At 35.6% G+C, this 14,888-nt stretch overlaps 1 protein-coding gene across 1 annotated transcript in view; it reads left to right on the top strand.

Moving 5' to 3' along the window:
* LOC129224562 (alpha-tocopherol transfer protein-like) overlaps positions 1-5,755 on the top strand; it is a 30,888-nt gene extending 25,133 nt beyond the window's left edge. Inside the window, exons 5-6 of the mRNA XM_054859039.1 lie at positions 3,525-3,635; positions 5,377-5,755. Coding sequence (XP_054715014.1) covers positions 3,525-3,635; positions 5,377-5,607 — 342 coding nt within the window. The 3' untranslated portion in view covers positions 5,608-5,755. The remainder of the gene's footprint in view (positions 1-3,524; positions 3,636-5,376) is intronic.
* Positions 5,756-14,888: the final 9,133 nt, after the last annotated feature.

Genomic DNA, 14,888 nt, shown 5'->3' with positions numbered 1-14,888 from the left:
TTCGCAGCAGAGGCATTTAAAATTTTTATAGTAATTTTATAAAGCGTTTTTGCAATGAATTAACAGATGTTCAATTTCGCTGTAATGGAAATATAATTTAACTAGTGTTACCCGCACGGCTTTGCCCGTAATAGAAAAAATAAAAGGTCTTTTGGTTCGCCTGTATATTTACAAATAATGTATGGTGAATGTTCTCGCCAATTGGCTTGTACCCATGTTGCGGTTCCACGTTATGATAATTTCGCAATTTTCCATCTTATATTTTTGTTCTTAAAATTGGAATAGAAAAAGAACAACATCGAATTTTCAGAAAATAGCTTCAAGGTGCACACCCCCATGCTACATACTAACTTTGTGCCAAATTTCATGAAAATCGGCCGAACGGTTTAGGCGCTATGCGCGTCACAGACATCCTACAGATATCCAGACATCCAGACATCCTCCGGACAGAGAGACTTTCAGCTTTATTATTAGTAAAGAAGAAGAATGAACAGTATATTTTTTTTCCAAAAGTTATACCTTTGTACCATTAAAACTATTTGTTCAAAACACCATATCATCGTTTAACACCATGATAGCAGTCATTATTCTAAAAATTAAAGTTGTTAAAACATATCATTAAACTTATCTCAAAAAGAATGGTCTTGTCGTTGATTGAAGACAGAGCAAAAGCACGTTCACGAGCACGAGTGAATCAAAACAGCAAATGACGAACGTTCTTCGTTCTTTCTCCAAAAAAAGAAAAACTTCCTGCCTTTTCCAAATTACTTATTTAACTAAATACGTCATAAAGCTATTTTGTTACGGGTTGGTTACTGGTGGGAAAGCGGGAAACTTTGCAAAAAGTAAAGAAAGAAAACACAGCTGTGCCATTGTGCCGATGGCTTCGATCTGGACCCCCCACAGATCTTTCTGCTCCCTTAGGCTCCCTTCTAGATAAGGAAGGGCAATATAATTGTTCGTCAAGAAAAGTGACCATTCGAAGAGGTCGAATTACGTCGAGTTACATCCAGGGGCGGCATTTCAGCATTTTATTTGGAGGGTCGAGTTTCTTAAATATGAATTATCTTAGTATAGAACAAAACACATATTGGCTAACGGCAATTAATCATGATATGGGGAGAAATTGTATAGTTAGAGCCCCCAGAAAATATATTTGTTGATGTGAGATTTTTTTTTTTTTCAAAAATAGTATGTATTTTTAAAGAGTATGAAAGCATACGATGCATTGAGCAGCTGAAATGTGTTTCTAGAAGAAGAAAGTGATGAACACTCATTAAATAGACGCACTTAAAATATAAGGGTAACAATGAATGTAAAATACTAAGGCATTTTCCTGTGAAAATCATACAACCGCACCTTTGCACGGGCCTCTCATAACTTAACTATTGTTACACAGAGCACACAAGAACGAGATATTTAGCCTATATGAGGAAATTACGTCTTTAGTTAAACTGATGAAGAATCGTTGGTTAATTTTTTTCTGTTCTGAAAAGGCCAGTAAAGGCTTGATACATTTCTAATAATTTAAAAAACGGAAAACAATTGCTCATGTCTGGAAATGTGTCGAGTTTTCATCAACCATTACAAAGAACCAGCAACATTGTTTTTCTTGAACATTAATTTGGGATTTATGTAAATTGAATGTGCTCATTTTTTATCATTCCTCTCAAAAAATTTGGGGGTGCGCGTGCGACCACCCCCTCTCGACCCCCCTATTTGTCGCCCCTGGTTACATCCCATTTAATAAAAGTCCTACTTGCCTTAAAAACACCGACTCGGGCATAATCTCACAAATGACGACTGGGATATTTTGAGGACTGATATAATGCTGCGACAAATAACGACTGGTTATCGTTTGTTTGGGGGGGGGGGTCTAACCCCTCTAGACACGTTCTTGGCCAGGCCCTGAGCTATAAATTTTGGGCCTCCCTGCATCAAAATCTGTAGGGCCCCTCTCTAGAGGTCAGCAGTGTATATTTGTAATGTTAATAAGCCTTAGTGCTAGTTTTTTTTCTTTTTTTAAAATTTTTCCTTCAATTTCTTGGGCCGTTGGGCCCCTTACGGAGGTGGGCCCCCCGCACTGCGGGATCTGCGGGGCAGATCCGGGCCTGTCCTTGGCTATTCCAATTAAAGCAAATATCTTCGTGATCAATAGTGTTATTTTTTTTTTTTTTTGAACAAGATGAATATTCTTTATTCAGCCGAGTAGTAAGTGGTCGAGTGTACGGAGTACTCGGCCAAAAAACTGCTTGGAACGGTAAAAATCATTCTAGCAAGACTAACTGCATTTTATCGGAAAGTACTAAATAGTTTTGGAGTATTTAAAAACATACTATTTTGTACTGAAATTCTGGGAAGAATGAGGAAAATCCAAACTCCTGGGGAAATCTAAACAAAGGCACCTGAAGCCTGGGGCCCCTTAAGACTCAGGGGGCCCTATCTCTATTGGGAGCAATGAGCAATCATCCCGCGCCTAAAATCCATGATTATCTATCAATTTCCATGAGTTTTGAGGATTTATCATGGAAAACCATAATTTTGAGGGTGTGACACTTGGCAGCTCCGAGGCCCCCTGCTTTGCTGGAGGCCCCAGCTATCGCCTCATGCGCCTATGCGGTGATCCGCCACTGCGTTGGAAACCTAATCGCCCTCAAAGTTGTCTCTGTGGGACTTTTGACACTGCTTCAAGCAGTGCTGCGATTGTTCGAAGCATTCCGAGAAGATATGTTTCGGAATGAAGAATACTTCGGTTGTCGATGCAGCTATAATGTCCTTCTTGTTTCAAATAGTGCACTTTTAAAAAGCCTCTTCAGTTTGGAGAACATCTAGAATCTGCGAGGGGCCATATCAGGAGAATACGTAGCTTTCCTTGACACGCCGATTCTAAATACATGGCTATAACCGTTTTGATTTTTCAACTAATAGACGTAAGGTGTGTGGTTTTTTATTGTGCAAGTAATTCTTGTTCATAGGACTTACCTGTAAAATGATTAACCCCCATTAGAATAAAAATTTCTTAACCCAATATCGCCTACAAGGTATCTTATTTATTTTACCGCAATATATATATATATATATATATATATATATATATATATATATATATATATATATATATATATATATATATATATATATATATATATATATATATAACTTTAAGTTCAATAACTTTTCTACAAAGAGCTTACCAGAAGGAAAGCGTGGACAGACTTTTTTTTTTACTTGCATAAGATGGCAAATCAGTAAACAGATGCCATATTTAAATCGAAATTTTTACCTCAGTCATATCCTAGAAGAAAATCACATTACTAATTAGCCTGAAAAAACACGGAAAAAATCTCAATGTTTCACTTTTTAAAAACATTTAACCATTAAATACTTTAGTTCCAAATAAGAAGTACATATAGGTAAATGAGGAAGGCAATGTTACATATTATATGTGTGTGAGTGTACCAATATGTATTTATGCACATATTTGAAGAGCATATTTAATTTCTTCTTTTTTTTTTCCATTATAGAATAGTAACCCAGCTCGAGTAAGTACAATTCTCGTAATCAATACTCCCCAGTTAGTAGAAACGTTATGGACGTTGGTGAAACCTTTGATACCTAAAAAGTTCGGAGATCGAGTAAGTTATTATTTTATTCTTTTCCTCTTTCCTTTAAAACAACACACTGCCAATGTTTCGTTTAAAATCTCAATTAGCAGCTTTATTCAAAACTATCCGTATTTTAGGTTTTTGTTACCATGAATGTTGGCTAATTTGGTTCTAGGGTTCTTTGCCTCAAACGGAGAAAAAGAAATACAACGTTCTATGCTAACTTTCAGAAAATAGTTTTAAAATTAATTTTAACAATTTTTGCTAGGAAACAGCATCAATCGCGCAGTGATGTGTACCAAGCAGTTTGACAGCGCTCCACAAGGAGCATTATTAATGGTTTTGTTCACTTTGTGCTAACACGTGTCTTTATAACCTCTTAAGTTTTTACATATGGAAACAGTTCTACATCTGCTAAGAATTTGTTACCTATTTACAAACATTATTTAGTTCTTTATGCAATAATATATAACTGTATATTTCATTTCCGTTAAAATTTTTATTTTAAAATTTCACAATAACAAGGTTTCCTAACCTCAAAATTACGATTTACTTTGGTTCAGCATAAAAACTTGAAAAAATCCGTCGGAGTGATTTGGAAAAGAAAACAAAAGCTGAAAGTAAAACTTTTAACAGGAAAAAGACAAGAAAAGGTCACACACACACACACATCATCAACAGATAAAGACAGTGATTTTGCAATCTCAATTCAGGAGGTCAGATTAACATGGTCTTTACTAAGTAAATTAAGAAGAACTGGATGTTGTTGTTAGTCCCGAAGACGTAGACCCAGTTACATCTATTTTTTCCCAGATTTTGCTTTTTAATGGGTGGGAGACAAACAGCGTTGCATCAACGTAATCAACGCTTTTGCCAGTCCATTTCAAGTTTCGCGCATTCAATGGTTCAGTGGTTTTCTTTACGGAGTCGTGTATCTAGTATATAGTTATACTACATCTATGGTCTTACCCAAGAAACTAAGTGGCTACGATTGATTAAAAACGTTATCTTAGATGTAAACATTGCACTTAATCAAAGAAAAAAAATATCATTTATTCAATCAACTGACCATAGTGAATACATTGCGTAACAACTTTTCAAAATCAAAATCATGATTGAATTGTGCTGAATTTCAAAGTTTCAGAGGCTGTTAATATTTAAAACCAGAATTCAAGTTACAGTAAAAATGAGTTGAACATTTCCAGGCTCCTAAAATATTTTTTGTTTGTCAGGGTTATGATTGCAATACATCCATTTTCACGATACGATACTTCATTGTACTCAAAACTATAAATATAAAGCAAGAGTTACATATTATTCATGATGATACAATTGTAGAGCTTACTAGTCATTGACAGGAGTCAGAAGGGGGACAATGACCCCTACCTCTCGTGGTTTTGAGAAATTAAGGTACGTACATAAATGTAAGCGTAATTTCTGATGGGTTCGATATGAGTTGAGATATCCCCCCTCCCCTGCTCCTCCGCTGGTAAAATTGAAAATGGTGAACCTGCTTTTGCATTGAATAGATTGATTCCTTTGTGTTTGAAAATAAAAGACAATAAAACAAAGTAATGGCGCGTGCCTTTTCATCAAAAAACTATTTCCTTTTGCACTAAAAAAAAAGGGTTCTTTGTATCCTCAAAACATGTGTATGAAGTTTCCTTGAAATTTGTATCTAGTTGTTTTGTTTTACTGTCTTTAATCTGCTTTGAATGCATAGGAAACTTTTGTAATTTGTAATTAATAACAATTATTTTATTTATTGCAGGTGCATTTCCTTGGATCTGACATGAAAGACCTACATCAGTTTTTAGACCCAGCTATTCTCCCCCAGGAATATGGCGGCAAATTACCCTCGCGTGACTATCAAAAATTTGTCCAACTCGTTCGGGATCGTGAAGATTACACGAATTACGTACGACAGTTTGGTTTTGTAAAAACTGAAGAGACAGAAGTGACAGAAAAATACACTAAGTTAAATGAGGATGATATTTGGTAGCTGACATTTGCAAAAAGTAAAATATGGCGTGGAATTCAGTCAGAAGTATTCAGAAGCTATAAATGAGGAACGACTGCTGATTTTGCTGCGTTTGCTGCCTTTTTTATGTATTTTTTTCTGTCTTTTGTATAAATTAAAACGTGGTTAAGTTTTGGAACAAAAATCTGACTTCAAACTTTCATTAGCATCTGTGTACGACTCATTAATCGTGATAACATAAGAAATTTTTTGGGAGGTCCCCAGCGACTTCCCATTGGGGAGCCCCTGATGTTTGACTGTTTCAACATTTTTACATACATTATTGTTCTCTGTATCTCTACATAATATAAAATGAAGTTTCCAAAAAGCGGTTCTTTTTTTTTTTTTTTTTTTTTTTTTTTGGAACGCGCAAAAGTCGAGAACTACCGGACCGATTTCGCTGCAATTTTTAGTTTGTTTCTTTACGCCCAGAAAAGGTTTGTAGAACAGTTTGAAAAAAGTTCGACAAATACGTAGTTCTTTTTTTTTAATTCTAATTTAGGGCCCACATTTCACCTAAATTCCTGAATATGGGGATTAAAAAAGTATTGCATATATTAATATTATATATTGTTGGAAAGGGATGATTTTTCTGCGTTCTACTCAATTTGTTTCAATTCTCTAACTTTATTATGGCGGGAGTTATTTGCATTTTTAACTCGAATGTAATGAATCGTTACATATTTTTGTTTTTGTCACCATTAGAAAGAGCGTTTTTTTTTTTTTTTTTAAATACTCCAGATCTAACTCGACCTATGGTCGAAGATTTAACCTTCTACCTCAATTAGAAAAAAGTTACAAGCGAATTAGCCTGAAGTTCAAAAATCTCTTTTCAATTCAAGTTAAACCGTTTTATTTTGTGTTGCCAAGCTTACACCTTTTAAAGTCTTCGTTTCTTTCTTTCTTTCTTATTTTAATTTCTTAAAAATATTTTATTTTGTAGAAATCCACAATCCTGCTTTGTAAATTATAATAGGGGGAAACAGCTAAGAGGGGAAAAAAAATTCTTTTTATTTCAGAGTGGGGAGCGAAATTTACATTTGCTTTAAAAGTTTGTTATTTAACGTTATCGCACGAACAAAGCGGTACGGGCAGGGCCCGATTTAGTTATTTTAGAAGTGTAAGCACAACAAACCTGTGGGGCCCCAATCGAAGAACGTGCTCAATCGCACATATTTTTGTCTTTGCATAGATTCCTATCCAGCAAAAGCAATGACGTACCCTCCAAAAAGAAAGAAAAGTCCCCTCCCCCCCCCCCCCCAAAAAAAGAAGGAAAGAAACAGTGGTGTAGTCTGCACCACTTATTTTTTCCCGGTTGACTGCATTGATAATTGTCTCATTCTGTGGAGAAAGTTAGTTAGTTTTCAATTGCGTTAATAAACCTTGTTGAAACAGAACCAGCAATACCAATTAAATTTTTAAACTTTTACACTGGAATAAAAATTATTTAGAAAATTTTTACAGTGCAAAACATTTGAAAACATTTATACATGTGAGGAAAAGAAGTTTATAATTTTTTGGCTAGAGGGCCCCTAATTCCGGGCTTACAATTAAATCAGGCCCTGTGCGGGTACAGGTAGTCTACAGTACAAAGGATAGAGATTCCCAGAAATGTGCACAGAAATTTTTGGGCCCGTCACAAATTACTTTTCAGCCCCCCCTCCCCTATGTTGTTTACTTCTATATTTCATGCCTTGTTAAAATAATATTGGGCCCTTTCAGACTCGGGCCCGGACCAACAGGTGTCCCTTCTCCCCCCCCCCCCCCCCGTGCACGCCCTGGCAGATTTCTACATGTTGACAATATCACAACATGCCATCACGAGAGGTTCGTTACTGGGCAATTTCGAATAGGTATTTTCTCCTTCTTACTCAAAAACTGTTAGGAACACGTGAAATGCGAATGAAGTACATTCAGGATATTGATATGCTGTCATCCAGTGGCCCGACAGCTATCTTTTTGCCGTATTCACAAACAACTTTTTCTGGTGAACGAAAAAAAAAATTAAACATTTCATAATCTACTCAACATTTCCCTTTCTTATCTTGAAAATACATTTCCCTCTATTATACTCATATTCGAGTAAAACTTCACTTTCCAAAGACAAGCTGACTTTGATAAATTATTTTTCCTGCATTTTGTCATAATACACGTGCAGATTGCAAAATGTTATTTTTTCCACGTGAGAGAATTAACTTTAACAGTCAGTATGGAGCTTATCAATGCCTGACACGTGCTTTATTGTAGAAGTTCACGCTGTCAATATCGTGATTCAATTCTACCTTTCATTAACATAACGTTTTAAATGTGTTTTTATCTTCCTATTCAGAAAATAACAGCAGAAATATTCCTTCTATGCAAATCACAAATGAGAAGCAAGGATGGTGTTGTCCATGGTTTCTCAACCCTTTTAACTTGTGGCCTCACTTTGAAGCACCAAACTGCACCATGCCCCCCCCCCCCGGCCACTTCAATGTTTCATACATATGTTCTGCTTGTGTATGAGTTATTAATTCTCTTTTAGAAGCTTCTTTTATTTGCCATGTATAGGAGGGTCATTATACAAAAAACGTAGGTTTTTGGAGTAGGAATTAATTTTTTAAAAAGAATCTTCAATTTTGTTTTAAATTACTTTATATTGTTCCTTTTGGACACCTTTTTACTCTCACATAGTTAGCCACATTCTTTATTGATTATTTTATCACTTTCTTTTGTAGTTAAAATTTTGAACCTGAACGGAGGATATTTAAATGGTATTTCAAAACATTTTATTTAAATAAACTTGCATGTTTTATGAGGAACACAATTTGATCTGATTAAAATTTACACATCTTTCTTAAAATGGATTTCTTTACCAAGTTGTGTACTCCATTATTGATTGTATATCTTCCATTTTATCTATACTGTAACTTAGGATTCAAATACGGAGGATTCAATAGTTATGTTATGCTTACAACATTGTGTTGATTATGGGCTAAAGCAACATGTTATTCAGAACTTACTAAAAAAAGTGATTCGATTTTAACTGAAAAAAAAAATCCATAAACAATTCTTACCTTTCAAAATCAAGGGTGGAGGTTACACAAAGTAAAGGACCTATTTGACTTCAAAGAGAATAATGCTGAAATTGTTTCACACTAAGTTGTTTAGCTTTCCTATGAAGACCCAGAGTTGAAAATGGATACTTGTGATTCTGAGTCTCTGTAATGAGCTGCCAGTACTGCCATTTATAGGAAATTCTTATGCTTAATTAGACCCTGAACAGAGGATACAAAAAAGACTGTGACTGTGATTCAAAAGATTATGAATGCTATACATATTTTTTTAATTTGATATTGTAACTCTTTTAAACTATTAAAAAAACAGCAGTTAATTCAAATTGCACCATTAAATCTTTTTTTTTTTTGTATTGAGAAAATAAATGAAAAAGTACATGGGAGGAAATGTGTCGGAACATGTAATGAAGGCATACCTAAAAAAATAAACCATTATTAACTTTTACTGATCACATTTCAAAATGTGTTATATTTTTCTAAATTTCAGAAAAAAATGCTTAAAAATAAATATTTTTTAAACTAACTGCGCTGGACTTTTAAAAAACGCATTTTTTTTTTTTCGTAGAATGATCCAAGAAATCCACACTGGCAGCTGTTCTGGTGAATATCCAAACAGATGACCTGTTGTATACACCAAAACTATGATTATACTAAGATAGAAAGACTGCAACCATGCAATCGGAACTAATTGAGAATTTCACCGACTTGTTAACTGGTGTTAGAAAGTAATATTATATAAAGGAATAGAAAATACCGTAAAATAATTAGTCTGAATCTAAGAGTTGAATGTGAAAGTTTTAAGAATGCAAGTACTACATAAAGCGATTTGTGAAGCATTCAGCATGAAAAAAAAAAAAAAAAAACTTACGATTGCTAAAACAATTATTTTTTTTAACAAGATGTTCATCCAGAAGTAAACGAGCTTACTTTTTCTTTTACTAACATGAATTTGTAACATTAGCATTTTCTTTCTTTTTCTCTCTTTTATTCGGCTCAGGTTCCGAATTCACTTGAATATATATTTCTTGACAATTTAAACACTTATCTCAAAAAAAGTTAACCTCTTTTAAATAAAAAGTAAAAAAAATAGCTGCTATGAAAATCAAGTCAAATTCCTTCTCATTCCAAAATCATAGGCGTTACTTTTCCAGCTACTTCAAAATAGGGTAATGACAACAGTAACAAACAAGGGTCTAGTAACAGACAGTCATAAGGATTTAAATAATAAGAATTTTAGGCGGGTAAAACTAATGTTGAAGTGGCCCATGAATACGGTGCAACCATCTACTGTCTGTTTTCCTTAGCCGAGATCTAGTGCCTAGTTTGCGCATGCGTAAGGTCTGCTATGATTTTATCAAAATAGGGAAGGAAACCCGGAAGTAAAAAAGATGCAAAATAACATGTTCAGCAGTTCTTCCAAAGAAGCGTCGAAAACGATAGAGATAGCAAGTGCGAGCGGAAAAAACCCATCCTCAACCTATTGCCCCTTTTTTTTAATGGAATTAATCCTTAGTGGTAGTCTTTGCTTTCGAGAACGGACAGCAGTGGCGGATACAGCCGGCGGGCAACCGGGCATTTGCCCGGTTTGCTTAGAATAACGCAAATTCGCAAAACACAGCCTCAGCTCCTCTTTACGCTTTGGCTAAAGCTTGCGGGTGGAGGGAGGCAGGACCGTCACCAAGAGGGAGGGGGAGGGTTCTGAAATGGGCTACCCAGGGCCTGATTTCCGCAGAGGCTGTCGGCCTAGGCCTGAAGCTTCATCTTCCTAAGGGGCCCCAAATTTTTTAAAGAATCATGCATAGCATTGCAACGATATGAAAAATACATGTATTTTTTAAAAAAAATGACTTGTTAGAAAAAAACTTAAAGGGGAATTTTTAATCATTCTGCCAGTAACGGATTTACTTGGTCACGATTATGAAGGGGCCCAAAGGGGATTCAAAAATGCACATAAGTGATTTATACATAGTTGTGTGATTAGACAAAGAGGCCTCCAAAAGTGCATTCGTGCTTTAAAAATGTAAATCCAACATTGCATAGTCTTCATGGAGCCTAGGGCCTCACTTTTAGTTTTTCGGGGCCTGGAACTGCTAATATATTTTTAGTGGTGTAATAAAAAATAAATGAATACATTTTAAAAAAAACAGGGAAATCTTAGCGGTCGTAAAAAGTTAAAATACTTTTGGTCTCTTTGATACTTTTATTTATAAATGACAATTCACAATTGCTATAAAATGCAACTTACAACAAGGGCCGACGTGAGGTCATGTCAGCTTAGTTGGAGAATAGGGGCCCAGCTAAGAATTGAACTCGTGCAGAGAGTAAAATATCCTAATGGTAAAAGGTGTACAAGGGAGACTGTGAAAAAATTGACCTACGTCATTTTTTTCTCGGATCCGCTTTTGCTCTCGGCGACCCTATTTATAACAGTTGGATTAAAAGTGACAAAATATTTTTTCCGTAAAATTATTTTAAAAAAATGCAATTTCAAAAAGCCGTTGAGGAGCATGAAAAACTCTACATTATTAAGATTATCAAATCAAAGGCCACCGAAATGTGAGTTTCAAACATTTTTTGACGAAACATAAAGTATTCTGTACGCTGTACAAACTCACGCTTTCGCGCCCCTCAGTTTAAAAAGAAAGTAAGTTGTTAAAAACCAATGTCGAAAGAATTCCGGAGGTCCCCAGAACCTTCCCCCCCCCCCCCCTCCGAATATCATCGAAGATCGTGTAAAAGTAAATTTTTTTTGGCTTTATTTTTGAATAACTTCATAAGAGAACAGCCGAATCCACTCCCGCCATACCATGGAATTCCAGTTTCGAAAATTTGCTGGAAGAAAGTACTCGAACCTCTCCATTTTTTAACATTCCCAAAGATGGTCTAAAACTGTGTTTTTAAATTAACTGCATCAAAAATTTTCTGGGAAAGTGCCCCGCTTCCTCCTCTCTCTCGGCATCACAAATGAAGAACGTTTTAAATCTCGTTTTTAGTGCTTCAATTTCGAAAATTTTCCGTGGTGAGCCTCCTGAAAACTCTTTTTCCTTATATCATTGAAGGTAAGCAAAAATTTCGTTTCTGGAATTAAACTTTCGAGTAACTGCCGGTGTACTAGTCTTTACCAAAAAAGGCTTTTAAGACTTAAATTTTACAATTTTCTGGTGGATAGCCTTGGAATCTATCTTGACTTAAAATCACCAAAGATTTTCTAAAACTGCGTTTTCAGAGCTAATATTTTTAAAAAAATTTCAGAGGAGAGCCCCCGGAACTGCTCTTTATACCATATATTCGAAGATAATTTAAAATTCTGTTTTTGGATTTCCATTTCCGAAAAATTACAGCAGGAGAAACCTTGAACCTACGCTCCCCTAACATCACCAAATATTTTCTAAAATTGAGTTTTTAAGACTACAATTTCGAAAATTTTCCGGGGGAGAGGACCCCCGAACCCCCCATTTCAGACTCAATGTTAATCTTTCCATTAAGTTTATATTGCTAATACTTTAATGACTCCCAGAAGCCAGAAAGCTACCCTATCTCTTTGTATAAATACAAGCGTTTGAAAAAAAAATTAAGGGGGCTGCCAAACTCGTACCCGACCCCTCAACCAGGTTTTTGACCTCGCATCGAGTCTGGGGGTTGTCAGGGTACGCCAGTATAAAAAAGGGAATGTTTATGACAGGACCCAGTAATGTATGTTTGTGTCGAGGGACACATCATGTTCTAAGACGGCCCTAGTCTTTCACCCATGAACATCGCTAGATCAGTTTCATAAAACTGGGCAATTAAGTTACTTATTATGACTGCAGAAAAGGACATACTAGCCAAGCAGTGTTATCATTACGGAAATAATCAATCAAGTTCCGGGCATTATAAAAATACTTAAATGGACAATTACAGTCACAATTTCCCCCCAAAATATTGTTTACTGTATCAATCCGTTCACCATTAAAGCGCAGAAGTGTTCCTATCTGTTAATTTTTGTTTAAACAAATCGTATTTAGTTGTTAAGAATAATTTCCTCATATTTAAGTGATATCCCAATCGTTAGGTAAAATTTAATATCTATAAGAGCTATGGGGCCGCTACATCTCCTATTGCCAGGGCCGATTTTTTCAACCAATCCGCCACTGACGGACAGTATGCTATCAGAGTGACTTTAGGACCCAGTTAGTATTTACAAGGCAGTGGAGGAAGGTTGTGAACAGCCACCACGAGTAGCCCAGTCAATGAAGGTAAAAAAATAGGCTTTGTCGCAACTAATTTAGGGAAAGCTGAATTTTTGCAGGATGTTAGCAAATAAAGTATACACTAAAAAAATACAAAGTCCTGACCCCCACCCCTCTTGCTCCCCCCCCCACCCCCTCCGAAACATTGCAAGAGTAGTACTATGATTATACGTTTTTCGTGTCGCAACTAATTACGGGAAAGCTGAATTTTGGCAGAATGTTTGTACATAAGGTACACAATAAAAAGCCACAAAGTCCCGACCCCTACCCCTCTTGCTTCCCCCCCCCCCTCTTCGAAACACTTAGACCATCAAGAGCAGTACCACGATTATTCGCTTTTCTTTTCGCACTATGCAGAAATCTCACAATAAAAACCAAAAAGTCACTTCAATAAATTAATAGCTTTTTATCATTACGTCTTGGAAAGAAATGTTTGAACAACATTTATAGATAATAATATGATAATAGTCATTGTCTTGAAATGGATCAACAATGTAATGACGTTCAGTAAAAGTTTTTACTACCATAATGGAATTATTTGTTACAAAATTTTATTATTCGTGTGTGTCGGCGATAGTCTATAATATAATGTTAATGCTTGGCTAACTATTTAAGCTTTAAATAAATCAGGAATAGTATATTTGAACTGATTATTTTCTCGCAACGGATAGTATTAACGTTTGATATTACTTTTGGTTTTCATTTTTAAGTCTTATATAAGGGGCCATCTTCTAATATTTCGTTGGTTTGGTCCGAAATATTGTTACAGTGCATTCCACTACACTGACCACACATAGACGTGCAATCAAACCTAGCTTTACGACAGATACAGTTTGAAACACATAATCTTTTCAATTGCAAGATACTAATTGGAGAAGTTCACTTGAAGCAGAAGTAATCTTCATGAACTTAAGAATCAGTTTGTTGCATGAGGTATAATGCCAACCCCACTCTTCTGGGGGAAGTTTAAAATCTAACCAGTTTGAATCTGGTGTTGACCCTAAAAACTCTGGTGGAAACCTTAAAAAGATGTTGACGAGTGACGTCTGAAGTTGGTGGAAGTTTTGATAAATCAAAAGTGAACTTTAGGGACATTTTTGTGATTACTTGCTTTTCACAAACCTTTATTCAAACTTAGTTACGTTTTAAACTTCCCGTGGAAGAATGGGTTTGGAAGTATATTTCAAGCAACAGACTAATTCCTAAGATCATGACAATAACCTCTCTGCTCCAAGTGAAATTCTCCTACTAATATCTTGCAACTATAAAACATTGTGTTACAAACTGTAGCTGTAGTAAAACTGGGTTCGATTGTAAGTCTATGTATGGACACTGTAGTGGAATGCATTGTAACAATATTTCAGACCAAGCCAAAAAACTGTCAAATGACTCCTTATAAAAGAAAAATTGTAGTTATAATAACTTGATGCTTTTTTTTTTTAAGTGCAACCTGTTTTTTAGAAACCAGTTGCTACATAGTACTCGAGTTGTAACATTTCGCAAAACAACGGTTCCCACTGATCAGTTTCATCGGCCGGATGTGACCCGTGGGGCGTAGGTTGGGCACCATTGGTTTATAATATTGTAAGAAGTAAAAAAAAAAAGGAATACTTCGGTATCATCATTAGTTTTCGAGCTGTAAGCGTATAATCATAATACTGCTATTGCAATGTTTCGGACGGGGCGGGGGTGGGGGGAAGCAATAGGGGTAAGGACTTTGTGCTTTTTTTAGTGTATACTTAGTATATCAACATCTTGAAGAAAAAATATCAGTTATTTTAGTGTATACTTTTTGTACTAACATCTTGAAAAGCATCCGCTTTCCCCACATTAGTTGCGACACGAAAAGCGCATAATCATAGTACTGCTCTTGCAATGTTTCGGAGGGGGTGGGGAGGAAAGCAAGAGGGGTGGGGGTCGGGACTTTGCACTTTTTTAAAGAATACATTACGTACTAACATCCTGCCAAACTTTAGCT

The sequence above is a fragment of the Uloborus diversus genome, chromosome 6 (assembly GCF_026930045.1).
Source record: "Uloborus diversus isolate 005 chromosome 6, Udiv.v.3.1, whole genome shotgun sequence".
NCBI classification, from domain to species: domain Eukaryota; kingdom Metazoa; phylum Arthropoda; class Arachnida; order Araneae; family Uloboridae; genus Uloborus; species Uloborus diversus.
This window is presented reverse-complemented; position numbering and strand designations above follow the sequence as displayed.